This window comes from Varroa destructor, unplaced genomic scaffold (assembly GCF_002443255.2).
Source record: "Varroa destructor unplaced genomic scaffold, Vdes_3.0 BEIS01000002.1, whole genome shotgun sequence".
Classification (NCBI taxonomy): Eukaryota; Metazoa; Arthropoda; class Arachnida; order Mesostigmata; family Varroidae; genus Varroa; species Varroa destructor.
This window is the reverse complement of record NW_019211455.1, coordinates 56,749,639-56,768,491: the sequence shown is the minus strand read 5'-3', so window position 1 is coordinate 56,768,491 and position 18,853 is coordinate 56,749,639. Positions and strand designations below refer to the sequence as shown.

Genomic DNA, 18,853 nt, shown 5'->3' with positions numbered 1-18,853 from the left:
CCCTTTTTGTGCGCTCCAGCATTTTTTAGACTACCTTGGACGTTACAAGCGCATGCTAACTTCATTTTATCGTCATCATTGATGACTGTTTTGAAAAAAGCCCCACCAATGGTTCGATTCATTGTAATGACAGGGTAGAACGTCCTCTACAAAATGGACGTCCACATGCGCCACTAAACGACTGAGCTGACTAGCTTTCATACTGCTATATGCCTATATTCTTAAACAGACCCGTAATGATAGTAACGTGACGCTAATTAGGAATTGGGTATTTTTTTGACTAATCTAAAATAACTTATAACATCTTGCTCCGTAGTTTAACGGGACTACTTGTGTTACTTTACATTTCACAGGTGGGCTTTTACCGAACAATCGATAAAATAACATGCATATTTCGAGTTTAGCCGCAATTAATTTAATTTTCTAAGTAAACAAATATGATGACGAGCTAGCGGCGTAGATAATACATCATGCTTTGCTTCTGCAAAGACGTTTTTACTGCATTCGACAAGCCATAAATCAATGCATGATTTTTTCTATTCGATAGACGTTCTATATAAATTATTAAGGAAGCTTACAAGAAGCGATTAGGTGTTTTTACCTATGTTCCAGCAGATATATACTACCTGTCATAGGGATCAGGTGTTGTCAGTTTTAATCTGTAGCGAACCTCAGACACTATCTTGAGTCGACACCTCGAACTAGCACGGTCTTAGCTGTTTTCCAGTGGTACCAATTTTTTCTGCCACTGACTGATCCGAACTCAGTGTATTTACATCGAGTTGAAACAAGCCCTTCCTGTAAAAGTGTTTGATTCGATGTGTTTTTTGGTCCGCTGTCATTTTTGAATAGTTTGTATTCATAGAGTTTCCACTCCTGGCATTAACTGACAATCCTTTGCCATTGTCTGAGGCCAGTGAAAGCCCACAAGTGCGATCGTAACCAATGGCTGGTTACTTAAGTGACCGCTGTAAACTAATTGTACCTGCGCGCTAAAACGTTGAGTGTAAGTAAAAACGTAAAAATAAAGCCTGTCGACGGTCGTTTATCTTCGCGGGTCATGTCTGATATTTACTTAATAATGATGACAGAATAGCATAAGATGCGATTTCTCTCGAGGTCATCACTGGTTTGTTTCAGATTGATGGTCATTGTAATTTTATGCTGCTTCCAATACGAATTTACTTCGTTAAATACATGTAAAACGAGTACCATTACGTAAACTTCGGGGCAGCTCGTGGCAAACAAACTTAAAAAATTATTAAGCAGAATACGGACCCGCGATTTACAGAAGTGGCAAAATATTCAATGTAGCTTATTCACGTAGCGCTTCTCGAAAAGTCCGTTGCGTCAGCTTTATTATTACCACGACTACAGGTAAATAGGCTGGCAATACATGGCTTATAAAATCACTAACTTGTAGACCCAGTGTCATCAAAAGCGATGCTGCAAATTGAACTCTGGGCTAGGAAACTACTTTGTGTACTTTCTAAGAGATTAAACCTGGCCCGCTATTTTTAATCTCTTCTATCTTTAAAACGGATATGGACTACACTAGAGTTAGGTAAAGGCATCAGCCGTTAAGGCAATGTCTAATTACAGATAGTTCCCGTGAACAGCCGGTTTTCTTTGGGCTAAGTTCGTCCGGTGCCTTGGACGGATAGTGTTTAGGAATCTGTGCAAAGCACTACAGGCAGTGCACTTAACAGAGGATACAGATATCCTTTGGGCTGGTTCCATACGCTCGAGGTGTGCAGGTAACACCATGGTGGTAAGTCGCCGTCGATATCTAGAGATATAATAACGAGAGTATCCGAAGTATTTGCTATGAAAATAGTTAGAGTGAAACTGCTGTGAGTCAATGAATCCCCTCGAATGGAATATAGATACAAAGACCCAAAGCAGCAGTCGAATGCTTATAGCACTCTGTAGGGGGGCACACGTCGCCTGCGTCCAACAAATAACTGGAATATAGAAGCGTTATCAGTGAAGCTACGTTTTAACAGATAACTGCTCTTCTTTTTTCAAATGCTTCTAAATTAAGTCCAAGCACACGCATTGTTCGTGTGCCTAACAATATAAAGTATAATGTAGACAAATGGCTTTGAAATCCTAATGATGGAACATTTACAGTATCTTTGTTTTAAATTTTAATTTCCTTTGTTTAACAAATGCATAATAGCTTCATCTCCGTAAACATCAGCACCTCTTTTTCCAACGAGTGCTAGCAACCCGATTCAACTGCCGACACAGTACATTCAATGATCGATTTTATGCAAATGGGTGACATGCATTTCCTAGATAATTCATTGTGGAAAATATCTGATTCGAAAACAATTGATCAATGTCAAATTTTAAACATGAAGCTGCATATTCTCAGTTGATTGCGCCATAATACAATAAATTTAAGGAACACCACTAATTCGATTAGGATACCGCCAAAAGAAGAATGGTAGCACTGCAATCTCAAGTTATTCCGCAATGTTACTATAAAAAAATTTTCGTAATTGTTCCGCGTGTTCCGCTGTTCTAAGTAATTCGTTGTTGACACATTCGCTCGTGGCAAGTTGGGTTCAACCCGTCAAAAAGATTTCACTTTACCTTTACAACCGATGAGAAATTGATCGAAGAAGAACTTAACAACAACTTCTAAATAAAACACAACGATGTTGATATTAGCCAAATGTGATTTGTTTTTCCGACAAGCTGCAAAGGTGAACGCTTCCATCCCACATGGTTGTATAGCCTTTAACGATGCTGCGTTAATTTTTCCGTACCCATTAGCGAGTGTATCTCGAGAACTTTTGAACAAGCATTGATTTCGCTTGTTTCCCGCGTAATCCTTGCACGTGTCTAATAATCAGTCAGTATTATCCCAGTTTTTTACACGCGTAAGTGTAGACACATGTATCGAAAAAGTGTCTTAGCCTAATGAAGGTCGTCACAGCATTGATGTATCTCTGGTAGCTGTCGAAACGACCAGCCCATTCATCTATGAATAATAAAATCTAGGGGATCTGCAAGACACGAACGAGCGGCATTAAGTAGAAGAATCGAGACTTGTTTTTTTCGAAATATTGCTCGCTATGTTCAAGCACGTGCTTTACACACTAGTGTTGCATATGTGGATAAATTGTACCGTTTTTACAAGTTCCTTTTATGAGCTGTTTGTTAATTCATTTTGTACTGTACGTGGCTTACGTACTTTTGCGTTATACGTAACACTATGTGCTTATAAGTACGAATATTTGTGTACAAAAACAACGAAGTGCAATAAGTAAAGAAAAAAAACTGATTTCTGCTCAGCCTGTCTCTAGTTCTTCTAATCATCTACCATCAGGCCCTAAATATATACACGTAAAATATGTGCAGGAATGTGTAGCTTGTACATGATAAGGTGTGCTTTCTTTCTTTTAACTCTTTAGCGCAATAGCTTTACACCTCTTTCACGTACAGGTAATCTGTGAAACAAGAGTTCACTAACGATTATGGATCATTTCATCTCACAGATGGATCTACAGGGTCTCTTATTCAATGTACACATCAGTCTAATATAAAGTCCCATCATGGTTTAAAGGCGGGTGAATCGTTTATTTAGAATAAGGTTATATGGGCATTTTTGATAGAATATTCGTTACTGAAGGTACTTATGTTCACCGAACCAGATAGCATACACGTGTTCTCGTCTGACCTAATTTCAATAGATTTCTCCCCAAGTGCAGCGAATCCTTCGGCGTCCAAAAAAGACATTAAGGAGACAATACAACTGTTAGCTACTTAATTCTTCAAATGAATCATATAACAATACTAAAAATGAAAAAAAATAAAGGTTGATTCAAAATTGATAGACAATTTCTAGTTTTATTCCGAATATCTCTATACGCACTTTGTGCGAGGCATTTTCTCCAAATGTTTTCGTTTCTTTTCGGGTTGTGTTTTGTAATGCGGGAATTTACCTAAAGGAAATCTGCAAAGTTATCATTCCAAGGCTTGGTAATAATAATTTGTAACACAGATGATAATGGTTATTATACGTCCCGTTTCCGTTTAGCCTCACCATTCTTTGGCTACTTCGATATATCATTAGAAAATCCTGTTTTCTCTTTTAACCTATTGTACTTTTATTGCGCAACGAATAAAATTTTACTCCAGGTTCAGGCCGCCAGGACGGATATCCGTGCTTTTCCGTATGTGCATTTACGACATCTACTTCTATGAAAAGAGGCCGAAGCAGTCCAAGATATTGGTTCCGTACGCAGCGAGGTCTCTATAGTTAAAGGCACCTGCAGACCTATGTGGTTCACAAACTAGGTGGAATACATAAAGAAATAATTCTTCTTATTAACCCTTAGCATTTCGTTTACAAGTTGTCATGCAGCCATGATAGCAGGTTTTTATCTAAAATTAAAATAAGTAATTGGAAAAGTGTCCTTGCGTCTATCTGAAACAGCAAAAGGATGCATGCATTTTGTGTCATGCTGACCACACGCTAACTACAGAACGTCTGTTATCCAAACCCATGTCTCGAAATGTGGCTTAGGTCCACTGCTTCCTTTAACTGAGTAAAAACCCGTTATTTCTCACTGCAATGTTTTAGCGACCATAGCATTGGTAGCCAAATCGACGTAGGACTTTTACCTTACTTGTCTTTCATCGTATTTCTCCGACCCCCACGTCGGTCCTCTTACTTTAGTCGACGTCGATGACCTCCCATTCCGCAAGGTTATCATCGTCATCGAAATCCCCTATGTCGACGTCTTCATCGTCGTCGGTACCTTCGAATTCTTCCTTTACTGAATAATGGGGTTTATTCATGTCGACTTTCTGGGTATTTTGAGACTCCTATTCATAAAGATTTCCGGAATACAGTTCAGTGGAAACTTCACGTATCCGGTTTGTTAACCGAAGCTTCGAAGCCGATTTCATCCATGTCCAGCTGCACGTCCTTGTGCTGTCGCTTAATAAGATCGTCTACGAACTGAGAGCGAATAAAACACTCTCCGCACAGCGTAGACATGAACAAATGATCACCTAAATGAGAGAAAAAAGAGTAACCGCATGAGCTGCGTTAGTTAGCCTGTGCTGTGTATAAAAACCATCAACGAAACTACAAAATAGTGACAAAGGTGCTTCGTGTAATAAAGTAATTCATAAAAATCGCGTACAAAGGGCAAATAACGTAATAATAATGCGGAAGGCTGCATGGTTTTTTCAATACCTCAGGTTAGGATACCTAGCGAGCTTCAGCGGTTAGGGCTGTAAAGAGGTTAGTTTTACACTGCGTACGTGAATGTATTCCCTGTAAATAAGCTATATGTGACAAAATATTGGGTTGTCCAAAAAGTACTGACCTTTTTTCAAGTTAGATAGTCACATATCTCAAATTATATGAGTCGTATCGTCGGCGTTCGTATCATTTGAAAGCTGTTATGCTAAAATTGCTGGAAGCCTGTATTCACATTCATGGTAGAATGCCTTAACGATGAATGAAATTTCTGCAAAAATTTGTTTGACTCCGGGATTTTATTACGATAAAGACACAAATGCTGCCCAGACTTATAAAAAAAAATTATGCTTTTTATGGTCAAGACGTGTCATCGGAATCGTGTCATGTTTGGTGGGATTGAGAAGGGATCGTGCATTATAAGTCACCGCCGCCTGGCGTCACGATTGATTTAAACCTCTACTGTTAACAACTACCAAGAAGAATACAACGAGCCATTGAAGAAAATCGAACGGAACTAGCGAACAGTCAAAAAGTCGTTTCTCCTCACAACAATGCCACACTACATACATTGTAAGCCACCCGGCAAAAATTGACAGAACTTGGATGGGAAATTTCAATGCATCCACCCTATAACCCAGATCCCATCGCATTAAGCTGCTATTTATTTTGGTCTTCACAGAACTCCTTTAATGGCGTCAATTTAGTCTGTAGAAAATCATTTGTGGCAATTTTTCATCCATAAATCATAAAAATTCCGAATGGAAATTAAGATGAAATTATGGTGTTTCCAAAAAAAATAGAAAACCATGGATCAAAATGGCGCAGATTTACTTTAATGGTATGTGAAAACATGAAATAGATTTGCTTTAATCTTGGCTCGACGGTTAATATTTTTTGGGAAATTTAATATCTTCTAGAAATGTTAAGAAACCAAGCGTTTATTTACATTGGTTAATTTATTTTTACGTGGATTTAAGCCACAAGCGTCAGTACACTTAAGGAACTACACTTAGGGATAGAACACCGCTCTGTGTTGTTGAAGCTCGTCCCTGAGACGGAATACTTTGTAACAGTGGGTGCACGTGTAGCTATCTATATCTGCATGCTTCTTCCTGATACATCTCATTAAGTAGAATTTTTTTAACGAAACTGTTGCTACATGGCGGAGACGCGGAATCCCACGTTCCTATGGAATACAGATAAAGAACCGCGTATTCGACAACGACTATAATACTTAATGAACCCAAATCATTTTTACAGATTGCTTAGAAAAGATTGCTTAGGTTAGTGCAAATATCACAACTGATGGTTACAATTCGTCCTATTTTGGAGTATATATAGTATTATTAGATGAATATATAACAGATCAAAGTATAATAGATAATTGTTAACTACCAGTGACAAAAAAATATTTTCATAATGTACCGGTCGTATTCGAATTCGGTGAGTAACGGAATATCTCGCAACACTTCATTTTTACTTTACGTCGCTTCCATTCTAACCGTTCGTTTGTATGAAAACGAATAGAAATTATCTGTTTTCTGGGCATTTGATTATATTTTGCACACACCTATGTACGGTTGATTTTGACTGACAACTCGATTCTGGTGTAAGAACGCACGAGCTGAAACTTTCTATCTTTGACAATGTGTGTTGTATTGCTAGAGATGTAACCATGAGAAAATTCTCGTCAATCAAATAAAACACTCTGTGAAGCTAATGTTGTAAAGTGATATACACCAAGTTTGACCAAATCAAGTTAAATTCTGTCATGAAAATCAAACCCGAAATTTTACCATCAATCAGATGATTTACTGACATTTTGATCCTTTATCTTTTCATAGGCCAAACTATTTTACAAAGGTAGGCACAAGGTTGAAACGAAAGCAAATATGCGGATTAGATATTTTTTTATGTTAAAAAATAATATCAATTTCAAGGTTAAGAATGACACCCACACTAGTCATTCATCACTGCAGCGCTTCTGATCTTAGGCAGTTTGCTGCAAGAAGAGTACAAGGGTATCTTTGCAGAAGTGAGGAATATAAAATACATCAAATAATAATATAACCATCATTATCAACAGCAACACCCTTATTATTCGTGTACCTTTTTTGTTTATAAGTACCTATTTGCATATCTAATTTTCACCCAAACTTGCAAAAAGCTAGGTCTATTTCTGCCCAGTCCCTCGTGTATGTAAAACATGTTAGCCTGCACAAAGATGACCTATAAACCTGTTAGTGATGCTTTGGTTCGAAGTTGAATAAATGCGCGCTTTAAATAAAAGCGACCTACCACAAGCTGCGCAGTTGTGGTTTTACCATAGCGATTACGATCATAATTGTTGGGTTTAGGATGAAATTTCTCTACGTGCGTATTCATTATGTGTATCGGACTCATTGCAGGAATAGGGCCGTTCGTCTATAAAATAAACGAAGGAGAGCGATAATCGGATCTGTCTAATATGCCGAAGCTGTAAGCAGTTCGTCTTCGAGATCTTGTCAATAAGGCAGACACAGCATTTCAGCTTACGCTGAAAACCGATATCGGCGTTTAGCTCTTTAGTTTCTTTTTGTGGCGAAGAAAAATCATGAACGGTTCTAAGCCGGATCCCCATTTCATGAATATTGCCTCTGGCCTGAGATGACTCGGGCTCTAAAATAAAATCAAACATTGCCCGGCATAACCTGCAGATGCGACAAAATCTTACTCGAGTTTAAATAGGACTGTTCGAATCCCATATTTAGAAAATATTAATGCTTCAATGTTTTATATAACGTTTGTAACTCATACATATAGCCATTTTCAGTTGACAAATTAAAAATTTAATACATGAACTTAGAAGTACGCTTCCTGTCTGGAAAAGTATAGTGCTGCTAGAAAATTAAATAACTATTAAATTTAGCACACATATAGCATACTATAGTGGACTAGCTGGTGCCCTTCATGTTTGGGAACTCTTCGGAACAAATGAGACACATATGATGACCTGTAGTACAAAGCTTTTTTTTTCCTTACCGAATCAATCTGCATGCGATTGTGTACGAAGAGCTAATTGAACAGAACGCCTATTAACTGTTTTCAATCAATTTCAAGAACACACACTGCAGATAGTTATGGTAGAATCAGACCTCCTGACCAGTTAATAATACATCGCCGGCATGCCCCCTCTTTAATATTATTGCATTATTTACAACATGTACTAAAATCACAAACACTGTTCTTGTGCTTATAGGCTCATATACCAACAGGTTGTGTAGTTTGCTAATAATAACGTACGTTGCCCTTGAATCCTGTGTTTTCGAAAATCGTCGACTCGCTGAAATCATAGCCTCGCAGCCTTCGCATTCAAAGGCCACCGAGCTTACCTTGTTGAGTGAATGCCCTCCCACGCAAGAAGCAGGAAAATTTGCATTTGGCTACAATGAATGATGAGTAAAACAGAGCTAAGTATATTTTTACCAATTTTAAACCGTCATGTTCATAAGAATGTATTAACATCATGTATACGAAAGCACGAGTCTCATCTCAGATTGTAATGTAATAAAATGTAGCGATTTAGTTTTTAAAATCCTACGTAACTGATAAATCGTTGCCTTCTTCCATTTATTCTGAATAGAATTATGTTTGAGCTATGAATCTTTCAAAATGGATAATATTTTTTCATATCAAAATTTTCTATACTGTTAGCATACGAACGATCATTGCCACTGTCTTAAATACAACAAACATAATTGCGTCGGTTTTTTTAAAGAGAATTTGAGCCGCTATTAACGCGTACAAACATCGTAAGGCATTTTATGTGGGCCGAATGACAATCTCAGCTCCAACAGTTGAATTTAATTTTGCCAAGGCCATTACCCACTAATCCTCAATCATTCTCTTACCCTTCACTCTGAATCAATTCGGATCTTTGTGTTAGGAGTACTATGGATTGTTAAGTTAGGCAGACATTTGTGCCTGCGTAGGTAAGTAGTGTCTCCATAATTTAAAGCATAGATATGGATAGGAGTTTAAATATTTCTACTCCAGTTCCATCCAAACTACGGAATATTTGAACTTCACCATCAGCAAAGTGATACATACACGTTAAGGCTGCCAATAACTATCAGCAAGATCTGGTCTAATCACAAAACTCTAGTAGATCGTCTACGCTGAAAAGCTCGAGATAGGTCTGTTCGGCAAATCGAAGGCCTATGTTTAATTTGACAAAACAAATTTTGTCGTTCAAGGGTTTGCAGTCAACGTGTTCGTGCAGACTGTTAAATGTTTTCTTGCATTCACAACACATGTGCGTTACTGGAGTATATGTTTTCTTCTATATGTCTACAACAAATCAAATATCAAACGAAAGCCAAACTTCAATAACTATATAAAATCAGCTTATTTAATTGTTTACCTTCTTATATATCTTCTCCAAATAAAAGATATCTACTACTAACATCACTCAGCACCGAAAAAAAGCGAAAAAGAAGAAGTATGAAAATTGTATACAAAAGAAACCCTAAATATAATATGTATGAAATGCACATTTCTAGACGATTGCTTCATTGATCCGCCTGCAGCGAGGATGAGGGTAAATCTTTACTGGTCTGTTTCGACGAAGGCCTTCGATATTTGAATCGGGACGGTCTTGTAGACGGCGTACGAAATTTAGAAGGACTAGGAGGGGATGAACTTAGCCATGATCTACCTTCAGCCAACCGTTTTGAAGTGATGGTGGTACTTGCTTCTGCTGTGTTCACTTTGATAGCTGATGCACTGCCTGACTACACTATTGGCTTGGCGTGGTAATAAAGCTGGCTTGTTTAAATAGTTTCGCCTGTAAAAAAACATTAAAGCAATGCTTAGTTACGTTCGTTATCGAAATTCAGTATTAACAGTTCCATTAAATTGCGTATAAAAACCAACTGAACGGCACGAAAGCCAAGTGAGCGTGTCATGGGAAGGGTTAATCCCTTACAATAAGTATATATACAAAAATGTGATTACTTACTTCAGAAGATCTTAATAAGAAAAATTGCAATTTCTACCTTTAGTTACCATTAGTTAAAATAAGAGTTAATCATTTTATTCAGCCTCGAGCTATTAATCTCAGTTTCAAAAAATCAATTTTGGATCCCTGCATAGTTTTTTATTATAAAATATAATTTCATTTGAGACTCAAAACAAATTAAGAGTTGGTATTTATAAATACATTTTATTTATAAATTTAACTAAATCTGCTGTCTCCTTCAATTTCAGGCTAAGCCTTCAATAAAGTAAATGTGACGCTACATATGTCTTATGTAAGACGTCGTTATAACAATGTATTAATAATAGAGACACATTCACGGAGAATAGCATTGATTGACTGTTTTCACTAAATCTGTGAGAATTTTTGCGTGACCAAATGTGTCAACGCTTCACGTTGCTGTCCTCGATGCGCAACGTAACGCGAACTCTAGTTGCGTTCTTATTTTCTACGGCAGATTATCGAAGTGTTGGCGCTTTCATTGGAAATTTGTTGACACCCAGGGCAGAGGCCAGGAACCGCGCTGGCTTCAGTGTGTGCTACAACGTCAACTCGATTATCGCGTCAAATGAATACTCTGACACGGCCTGGAAGGTTTAGTTAACGATACGCCACCTTTTACTAGTTTTCAATACAATACCACTAGGATAGCCACGGATGCCAGTAGGGTAGTACATACAGATAACACAAAATCTTGGAGCTTAGAATACTCCGCGATTTCAATACGAGGCTAAAGCGCGGTGTAGTCGACTTAGTAAGTCAAAAACACTTAGGCCGGTTACCCACCTGCTTCACTTCGTCAGATTTTCCCTTCACGAAAAAGAAAATCACACATTAGTTCTCCTACAGAGTCACTTCGCTAAAAAAACAAACAGCAATAGCTGTCTAAAGCATTTTTTTAATACTGGCATCCTAATAGCAGTGTCGCTGATGCATGAAGTATTTGACGGTAGCAGAGTACGAGCTGTCTGCCGCTTCCTTCGTGCCGACGAAGCTATTCGGATCCGGTCCCGCTTTAGTCTGCTGCAATTGCACACAATTCGAAATATACGCAGAAGGCCTCTAAAGTTAGAAATATTTACTAAGGGTATGAGGCGCCCATACAAAAGATACTGTGTTCTATCTATACCTGAGCGCCCTCCTAATAATGTGGCACTTCTAGAAAATACAATTTGGAGCGTATTGAAGGTAAGAGGTGCAGTGTATTTCGTAAATCACTGACACTCACCCTGCGCGGTTGACTACAAAACGATGAAGCGATTTCTAAATAATACTGCTGAGATCACCATTTTATTTTACAATAGAGTAATTGATGCACTGGTGCGTCTACTAAAAAGCAGCAGGAAATTACGAAAGTCTATATTGTTAACAATGCTTTTCTCCCTGACGGCGGGATGGGCATCTATTATCTCAATTTAATGATTCGAAATGCTCACCTAACCCCTTTTCTAATTACAAAAATCTATAATGTGAACATCTGCTTCTCAACTCAGTCATACTTATGAAGACTGCAGAGCAAATTTTCACAACTAATCCTGAGACACGGTTACACAATTAAGGATCTCTTAGAAATAAGACATTCGCAATATTTTCTAACAAAATTGCATATTTTTATTGCACTTTATAAGGTATGCCACTGTATGCATATGTATATACTATGCACAACAATCACAGATATTCTACAATTCGGTCATAAAATGATCTAATCCTTGCTTATCTATGGATCACGGTGTAAGATATTTTGTGTAGCACTGCAGAATCGAAATTTAAATAATGTCACGTGTTTATTTAGTGAATTTCACTGTGCATTTAAATTTTGTTCAGTTTGCACGATGTATTTATGCTTTGAAAATTTTCTCACGGCTCAAAATATTCGTGTATATAACACGTTTGGTTCATTGACTGATGTCTGAAAGAGACTCTTTCACTATCGCCTTACTTCCATAATATGAAAATTTAAGACAGTCGTATTAATTAAGTAGTACTTGAAACCGAGATTTTGTCGCCGCCCGACTTGAAGAAATCGTCTATAATTTCTTTTAACAATGACTCGATTTGATGCCGTTCCACTACAGTGAATCCACAAAGCACACTAATGCATCTCCAGCCATGCACTTACAGACAAGTACTTGTTTGGTTTCAGATATATTCATTGAAGAATAAATTAAAATAAATATCAAGGACTATCCCAAAAGGGACAGGGGAGCTCGACCTTTTACGAGCCCGCCTCTGTACAATGCTTCATACTATGAAACGCAACAAACACTTCGTCACTAAGCAATGAACAAATATACCCATCTCGGCAACATCGTATGCTACCGCGCAACCTAAATCCTTAGGATACTTTTTTGTAGCTTTAAACATAAAAGCGTTCTCCAGGACAAATTTACTGTAAAAAAAAAGCACGGTTTTCGAGATTTGGGGGACGAACATATATCGGGTTATAAAAGAAGTATTAAGTGCTCTTCGGTTCTGGCTTTTGGTAACTAATATTTTCTATAAACTGATTATGCCCCGTTTTGATCGATGACCTTTTGTTATTTTTCTAGTAATATCATAATTCCATCAGTGTAGAACTTCTGAGTGAGAATTTAGCAAGTGATTTTTGCATTACAACGAAATTAATAACATTAAGCCGCTCTGCAGAGACAAAAGCAAATGATACTCTGATTGTGCGATATTCCGGCAATACGTTGGATGCATTTAAAATTCCCGTCCATATTTTCTCAATTTTTTCTGGGTAGCCAAAGATCAATGTGGCCTCGATCGATATTTTTAGAGGCTTATCGTAATTTTGTTAGCTGCCAACAGCAGAGGTTCGAAACAATCGTTTCGGCAGGCGATAGCAGTCCATAATGCACGAATCCTCTTCAATTCAAACACACGGCATCACCTTCCTTGGCGTCAATTTGGGGTTAGCCCCAGATAGTAGAGCACGTTTCTTTAGTTTCTTTCAATTTGCACATTACTGTCGTATGTAATTTACTCTTCATCATTCCTGACCAGTAGCTTTAAAAAACGCTTGATTTTGTTACATTTCTGTGAAGCTTCACAGATGGAAATACGATCGTTTAAACTCGTTGACATCAATTCTTGTGGCACCAAAGCATTGAGCTTTCTTTGTAGCCCTTCAAATAGTTTGAAACTCTTTAATGGTGGACGTTTAGTCCCTTAGCAGCATCATGAACACTCACGTATCGGTCTTGTTCACTTTTGCCGTAACTGCTCGACCGTTAATAGAAGTATTTCTCACATCGATGTTCTACAATGAAAGCGGCAGAACCACTTTTAGGCCATTTCTTTCGATAATGCATCTTGACTATAAACAAAAAAAATGTACATATATATACACAAACAAGACAAACAATGCACTATGAGGTGAGCATATATAGCATAGGAAGCTCAAATAGCATAATAATCGTTACAAACAATAACAGTGCCTCGTATAAATTATTTATCGAGCACTACCTGCCGATATCAACATTACGCCATTATTAAAAAATATCAAACTCTCTCCAATGGTGTAAGTTGTTGGGATTTTTAGAAAATTGAGATGTCAGACAGAGCAGAAATATGCAGTATGTTTCTGTCGAGCGTGGCGCGTTGTTTTTCGAAAAGAAATTTGAACAGGAAGACAATAACTTTATGTTATGTAAAAGCATTTAGGCCTGAACGGTCTGCCCTTACTATCTCCTCAAAAAAAAAAGGCTCTCAGCCATCCATTGTGGTGATTCAACGTTCGTTCTGTTCCACTCTATCACCTAACTACATTATTGACTATATCATTAATTACGCCATTGTTGACTGCCAGATCTTCGCTTGCATTTTCCGGGCGTTCTTCGCCCCTTTGGTGACTGCTCCTTCCATTTCCTTCACCGTGTTTGACCAGCATATGCCTACCAACGGAGTGCTTCTGGGATGCCGCGTAGCTGCACATATTGCACTTGAATGGCTTCTCTCCAGTATGTTTTCTCATGTGAACCTTTAGCTGACCCTTTTCAGCGAATGTTGCCCAACAAACGTCGCAACCGAAGGGACGAATATTATCATGAAGTTTCTCATGGGCCCGTAAACTTGACTTGGTTGCCAGCTGCTTATCGCACTGACCACACGGAAACGTTCGGCCCTTGTGTCTTTTCAAATGTTCACGCAGATAATTTTTATCGGCGAACGCTTTGCCACACTGGTCGCAGGCAAACTGTTTTTCATTACGATGCAATCGTTCGTGAGCTTCGAGCGTCACTTTGGTTGCGAGAATCTTGCTACAGATGCTACATTTGTGTACTTCTCCATGCTGACGCTTTGTATGCTCGAGTAGTCGCTTGTTATTCCGATAGGAAGCGTCACATTGGCGACAACGAAATGGTTTTTCCGCTTTGTGCAGCGATTCATGGGCTTTGAGCGAATCAGCCGTTGCCAACTCTTTGCTACATACGGAGCACTTAAATGTTCTACCGGAGTGTAACCGTTTGACATGTTCGCGAAGATTCTTCTCTCCCGGAAAAGTTGCACTGCATTCTCCGCATGCGAAGGGTCGTTCATTACGATGTAACCGCATATGAGATTCGAGTGTTTCCTTTGAGCACATTTCCTTTGAGCAAGTGCTGCACCACAGTAACTCGTCGCCATGCTTCTTTAGGTGTTCGCGAAAGTAGTTTTTGTTACTAAATGACGAGCCGCATTCTAAACACTTGAACCGTTTTACCTGAGAAAGGGCCGGCCAATGACAAGATAAGAGATCAATCAAATGTTTCTAGATACCACTTCTTGCTTGGAAGATACTCTGTGTTGGTCTCTACAGTATCACGGGCTTGTTAGAAACCATTATGCGAAAAATTTACTGTACATTACTGGCATAGGTTGAAATAAATAGTATATCTCTGTAAAGCAAGTACATATAAAACTATCTGGTACGAAAGGGTAAACCACGTTTGGTTTGAAAGTGAACAACCATTCGAATGTTACTCTGTATCTCATTCGAAAGCTTCTTTTGTGACCACCACGTTTGGACTAATTTAATCATTAAAGAAAAAACTTGATTCCTTCACACAGCAGACGGACGAATTTCAACCTTAAGTTCCCGATTTTATGACAAGTAGTTGCTCTAAAGTTGGGGATTTCTAAAGAGATGTTTTTTTTTTTATTCCAAGTCTATTGAGCGTCATTAGACGCTTACCAATTTTTTAAAGTTATCAATGAGATTACTCACCTTCGTAGATTTGCCTTTGTCTTGGGCAACTGCCGGGGAAGATTCTTTTACATAAGCTCGCGGAGTTCCTGTTGTTACCCGTACAACCTTAGCTTGCCGAGAAGTCAATGTCAGTCCTGATCGAAACTTAGAGGTGCTTCTTGTTGGAACGTTCTCTTCGCAGATTTTCCATTGATGCGACCACTGACCTTTACGAACTGCATTAGCAATCGGAGCCAAATTGCAAGAAGCTAACGATGCTGAAGTTACACGTGAGCTGGCGTTAGCGCGAGAGACGTCAGCTGCTGATGCATGGTAGGTTGGATCAAGTGCCGTTCGACCTGGAACAGCCTCGTAAAACTTCGCTGGTCGATGGTATGGGACCTGAGCGGGACTACTTGCTTCTTCGACTTCCTCAAGAACAACCATATAACCTTCATCATCACCTACTGTCCAAAAATTAATCGAGCCGTACTGTATTTTTTTGGTCTTATTCCAAAACTGTCTCACTAGACCGAGCTGTTTAGGTTATTCGAAAATAGACACTATTGACGAAATATTATTGCCTAGTCTCGAAATAGATTGGCTATAGTCTTATTAGCTTGGTATAGCCTTATGGTATTCCATGAAGTTGAATACCGTTGTTTTCGCTGTATACACCTAATTATGATTTAGTGGCGTGCAAGTAGGATAGATCAGAAAAGCTGCGTCGCTTAGTTTAGTTTTACTATTATTCCAAGTGAATTATGTTGTATTAACAAAGGGGAGTTCTTTTAAAGAAGAAGCCATCTCTTCCTTTTCGTATGAATCACAATGTTGCGTTTTTATTTAGTAGCATTGTTAGGCGTATACATAATTTACCTTTTACGTAAGCTTTATAACTAAAAAGGATATACTACGTAAGTCTGCCGGAATGTGTAATACAAACGTTTAAGCAATAACGGTTAATAAGCTACTTAACACCAGAACGAACGTGCTTTTTGTAGTTAACCCATCTGATGCTGTCGCAGACGCCGAATGGCTAAACAATATTCTCTTGGCGCATTTCGCGACTGCTTAGGTTACGCCACAGTGATCAGCAGGAATTGGAAAGCATGATTGATACTCTTCTTTTTTCATTTCTTTTTGTATGTACTCGTACTAGTTTCTATATACCTACGAGAATCTGAATACTCTGTCGCATAGGATTCTCTCCTTGTTTTTAATGACCACTTTGACATGTTTGTTGGCTCCTTACCAACGTTCCCTGGAGGTGCATAAGTGTATACCACCCCGCATAAGTATATGACAGTTTTAGCGCTTTAGACTTCGTGACTTTCAAGTACCTATGCCTTTTAAGTTTCGTTAAACTTATTTCCAATAATGCAGAAGACGTTTGAAGGATGCTGTTTGTAAATCTATGCAAATTCTGTCTTTAAAGGTATATGTATAGACCTCCAACCATTCAATAAAATAGCGTCTGAGTTAAACTGACCGCTAAATGTCTCTTCCTCAAGTCCGTCATAAAGTATGATCTCAATAGTGGATTGATCCTCTTCTGTCGATGGAAGCCCTGACGAAATCTTAACAGAAGAACAACCGCTGGTTCTCTTGGCGTTATCCATTCCAGTCTCTGTGACGCTCAATTTAATAGTTGCACTTCTAAAATCAGAGTAAATAATCATTTTAATCAGAAACTTTCAAATTAAAGCCATTTACGAAAGAGACAAAAATCAAAATATTTGTTGGCTCAGTCGGAATTTTTGTCTAAAACATTGCACTAGACCCAAATAGTGATTTGGTAATTAGTAAGAAAACGGTTCACGTTAGAATCCTAGTAGCAGAAGCCGTAATGCGCTGTGTAAACACTCCTAATGTTAATAAGCATAACCCTTTTCAATAAGTGTGTTTGTGTTGTTAGTTCATTATGCATAGCGACAAAACACGCGATAAAATATTTTTATGCTTGTATTTGATAGTGATACGCAAATATTGTGACATTGGGAAATACAAATATTGGAACACCGATTAAAGCTGAAAACTATAATTACTTAGAAAAATATTGATCTATCCCAGTTCTCTTTCGGTCGATCAGCGACTAAAAAAATTTGCACTGTTTATTTTTTATGTTACATAATAGCTAAGTTAATTCATACGTTTAGTAATTTACATTGCCGCCATGGACTCGAATGTAGGGAAAGAGTTAAAGTCAAATTGCATGTATTATCTAAAATATTATTATCCAAATCTTTACTACAATCTTTTTTTACCTATTTCTTATTTTATTATAATTTTGTTTTTTGCAATTTGCCTTAATGTGCTTCTTACCCATATTAAATAATAACGATTTGCCTATGCGCTAGATATACGCTTAGTGAGTGCTTTCGCATATTGAAATTCATATTAAATTTACACGTTTTAGACACGCGGTTTGTACCTTCAGGGTTACAGCTGCAACCAAAACCAATCTACGTGACTTTGTCATAGGCTCCTAAAGGCTATTAAGAAGTAAGCCTACAAGACAGACATTACGTAGACTACAAATGCTCACTGGTTAGTTAAATTAGAAATCTATAGGGTCCACCGAAGGCATTCATACAACAATAGGAAAATGTATTTTACATTTAAACTCATATTTAATCTTTCGTTCGTTTAGTAATAAAGGTAACCTGGATACTACAATTAATTTGTAATTAAAGTATCGCACCGTTTACCAATAAGCAAGTTTCGCGCACGCAGAGACAGCGATCGTAACAAGTTTAACAAGTTTCCCCATATAATTATCGGTATTATTTGCTTATTTGCCCTATTGTTTGCTAACAACGAACTTTAGTCTTTGTAAGAATTTATTGATTTGCACAAATAAAACATTGCCTTTTTCACTGTACGCGCGAATTGTTATAATGGTATTAGCGATATAATATTCTGCCTTTAGAAAGCAATATACCTCCAATGAACTGCGATACTTGTAAAGACTACGAACTGGTAAGATCTATAACATTACGTAATTTAATGCAAACAGATCTTAATTGAGAGGTTCGCACAAGGCAACACCACCACTACTGAGTGCTTTTTTGCCCGGCGTTGCCGCTGCTTTTATAGGGCGCAAACATAAAACCTTTACTAAGGTGCGTTTACCTACCGTGAAAATATATGCGAATATATTGTTTCACCACAGCAGCAAATCGAACACTTCAGGAAAATAGATTAGCTTAAATTTCGTCGTTCTTAAGCACGCACGCAGTGTTTTCACATCTTCGCGTATTAACTGAAGTAAAAAAAAAATCAGCCCTATGCCGTGCTACTATTTCATTAAGAAACTCTCCAAATAGCCGCAAATGGATGGATGCATTTTTGTGCAGCGAATTGAACGGGGCGATGCGTAGAGTGTAAGCAAGGCCAAACCAAGCTATACCACTTGTACGCCCTTTGCTTTTAACGG

The 18,853-nt window shown here is 38.0% G+C and overlaps 1 protein-coding gene across 3 annotated transcripts; it reads right to left on the bottom strand.

Moving 5' to 3' along the window:
• Positions 1-11,830: 11,830 nt before the first annotated feature.
• Positions 11,831-18,804, bottom strand: LOC111243674 (uncharacterized). Of its 3 annotated transcripts, none has more exons than XM_022789562.2 (4): positions 18,554-18,804; positions 16,907-17,073; positions 15,454-15,881; positions 11,831-14,949 (listed from the first exon to the last, which is right to left on the bottom strand). In XM_022789562.2, the coding sequence occupies exons 2-4, from the start codon at positions 17,034-17,036 to the stop codon at positions 14,002-14,004; spliced, it is 1,506 nt and encodes a 501-aa protein (XP_022645297.1). In that variant the 5' UTR covers positions 17,037-17,073; positions 18,554-18,804; the 3' UTR covers positions 11,831-14,001. The 3 variants fall into 3 exon arrangements, with proteins under 3 accessions (XP_022645297.1, XP_022645299.1, XP_022645298.1); XM_022789564.2 differs by having other exon boundaries at positions 15,454-15,878; positions 18,554-18,801; XM_022789563.2 differs by lacking the exon at positions 18,554-18,804 and adding an exon at positions 18,359-18,530.
• Between the last annotated feature and the right edge of the window lie 49 nt (positions 18,805-18,853).

What these genes read in the sequence shown, in the direction of transcription:
- LOC111243674 (XM_022789562.2), bottom strand. Translation starts at nt 17,036, where the DNA reads ATGGATAACGCCAAGAGAACCAGCGGTTGTTCTTCTGTTAAGATTTCG. An exon ending in TGAGGAAGAGACATTTAGCG is followed by an intron (nt 15,882 to 16,906) that starts GTCAGTTTAACT and finishes ATTTTTGGACAG; the next exon opens with TAGGTGATGATGAAGGTTAT. An exon ending in ACAAAGGCAAATCTACGAAG is followed by an intron (nt 14,950 to 15,453) that starts GTGAGTAATCTC and finishes GCCCTTTCTCAG; the next exon opens with GTAAAACGGTTCAAGTGTTT.